General features: G+C 54.3%; 1 protein-coding gene across 1 annotated transcript; it reads left to right on the forward strand.

Annotated features, from left to right (window-relative positions):
- Positions 1–692: 692 nt before the first annotated feature.
- Positions 693–1,229, forward strand: SPRG_19642 (hypothetical protein; the record flags this gene model as incomplete). The annotated part of the gene is made up of 2 exons (XM_012343482.1): positions 693–806; positions 831–1,229. The coding sequence occupies 2 exons, from the start codon at positions 693–695 to the stop codon at positions 1,227–1,229; spliced, it is 513 nt and encodes a 170-aa protein (XP_012198872.1).
- Between the last annotated feature and the right edge of the window lie 473 nt (positions 1,230–1,702).

A 1,702-nucleotide genomic window follows, 5' to 3' on the forward strand; every position in this document is an offset into this window, starting at 1 on the left:
GAAGAAGGCGCGGCCAACGATCTTGCGTTCATACGTGCTCGTGTCGAAGGCGAGAGGCAGGCTCATGGAGCAGCGCTACGTCCGATGCCACGTGCATGGCGAAATTGAAAATGAACGCCGTCGAAATCTTTTGTCTTTTTCGAGCGCCGCGGGCCAATGACCATACAAACACCAAGATAATGTGATCTGGCGATCGCATGCAAACTGGATGACGTTCGTGGGCGTCGCGCGCTTTTTGGAGGCGTACGCGAACTGGATGCATCTGGATAGCGTATTTTTAATCACTTTTTTTGCGCAAAAAACGAAATAAAAAGACAACTGGATTTTGCAAATAAAGGTTTTTTGGAAGCCTTCCATTCGGCCACCGAGCAGATCGCAGTTTCCAACTTGCGACCATGGTGGCATTTGTCGACCCGACGCGTGCTTTTGGCTCGTTCAACGATTACCAGACGGACGTCGAGCCGGTACTCGGGGACGCCGACGTCCTGCAGAAAGTCGTCGCCGCAGAGAGAAACCTGCGGTCTGCCAAGGATTGCGTCTATTGGCTCGACGACATTGCACGTCCCCTCGAAGTCGCGATCACAGCGTCCTACGGGCAGGATTGCCACGCGTCGATCATCGGTCTCGCAATCAAGTGCCAGACTCTGGTCGACGCCATTTGCACTACGAGCGCCACGAACGTTCAAACGTCCATGGAAGCTCTCAAGCACCTCAAGCTGGCCTTTTTCTGCCTCCGGAAACACGAATGCGACGACGCTATAGCGCTGCTAAAGGCGCTGCCCTCGCTCGCCGCGCGCTCGAAGAAGGTGACATCGGACCTCATCAAGCAGGTGACCGACGTCCTGCGCGACGTCACGGCCCAAATGCATTACATGTATTCCGCGAACACGGGCATGACCATGAAAGCGCTTGCGTCCATCAAAACCACGTTTGAGAATGTGCTCGCATATTTTGGCCGGCTCGAAAACGTGATCGACTCGGACTCGACAGACATGTTGGATGTGGCCTGCGAATTAGCCGCGGAAGGAGACGTGGACTTTCTCGTCGAAGAAATGACCGAGGAATGGTGCCGGTGGCTCACGCTCGCCAAGACCAACTACACGGCCATGTGCGGCATGGACGACGTCAAGACGACCGTGCACCGCATCATGTCGACATTGCCCAATCGGTCGGCGCCAGCCCTCGGGGGTTTTGAAGTGTCCTTCAAGCATCTACATTCTGGTTACTAGACCAGTGTCGCACTCCTCCGATGCCAGAGCAAGAACATGTACGAGATCTCCCGTGGACATTTTGAAGTCTAAAAACACTCTACATATTTCATGGTACGAAGCGCACCGCCTTGTGATATAGTACGCGTGTGGCATCGGCCATAAAGCAACCCCGTCATGGTGGTATGCATCATCGTGAGGTTTCTGCGGATCACTCTCGAGGCTGGACGGCGCCGCATCAGGATGGACTTCAGCAAGTAGATACGATTCGTGTCGTGGCGTCGAAAAGCATGGCATTCCAACTGTACACACTGGAGTTGACTGGTACACATGTGTACCACGCTTACATGTTAAGAACTCACGCGGTGTACTTGTTGTTGAAATGAACCTATCGGATTTTTACGGATATACGCGTCACGGTGCTGTACGAAGCGCACCGGAGAGGCATACGTGTGGCGCCGGGCCAAGCGACGCTTGGGCCTTCAGCAACCGCG

The sequence above is a fragment of the Saprolegnia parasitica genome (genome assembly GCF_000151545.1).
Source record: "Saprolegnia parasitica CBS 223.65 unplaced genomic scaffold supercont2.13, whole genome shotgun sequence".
NCBI lineage: Eukaryota > Oomycota > Saprolegniomycetes > Saprolegniales > Saprolegniaceae > Saprolegnia > Saprolegnia parasitica.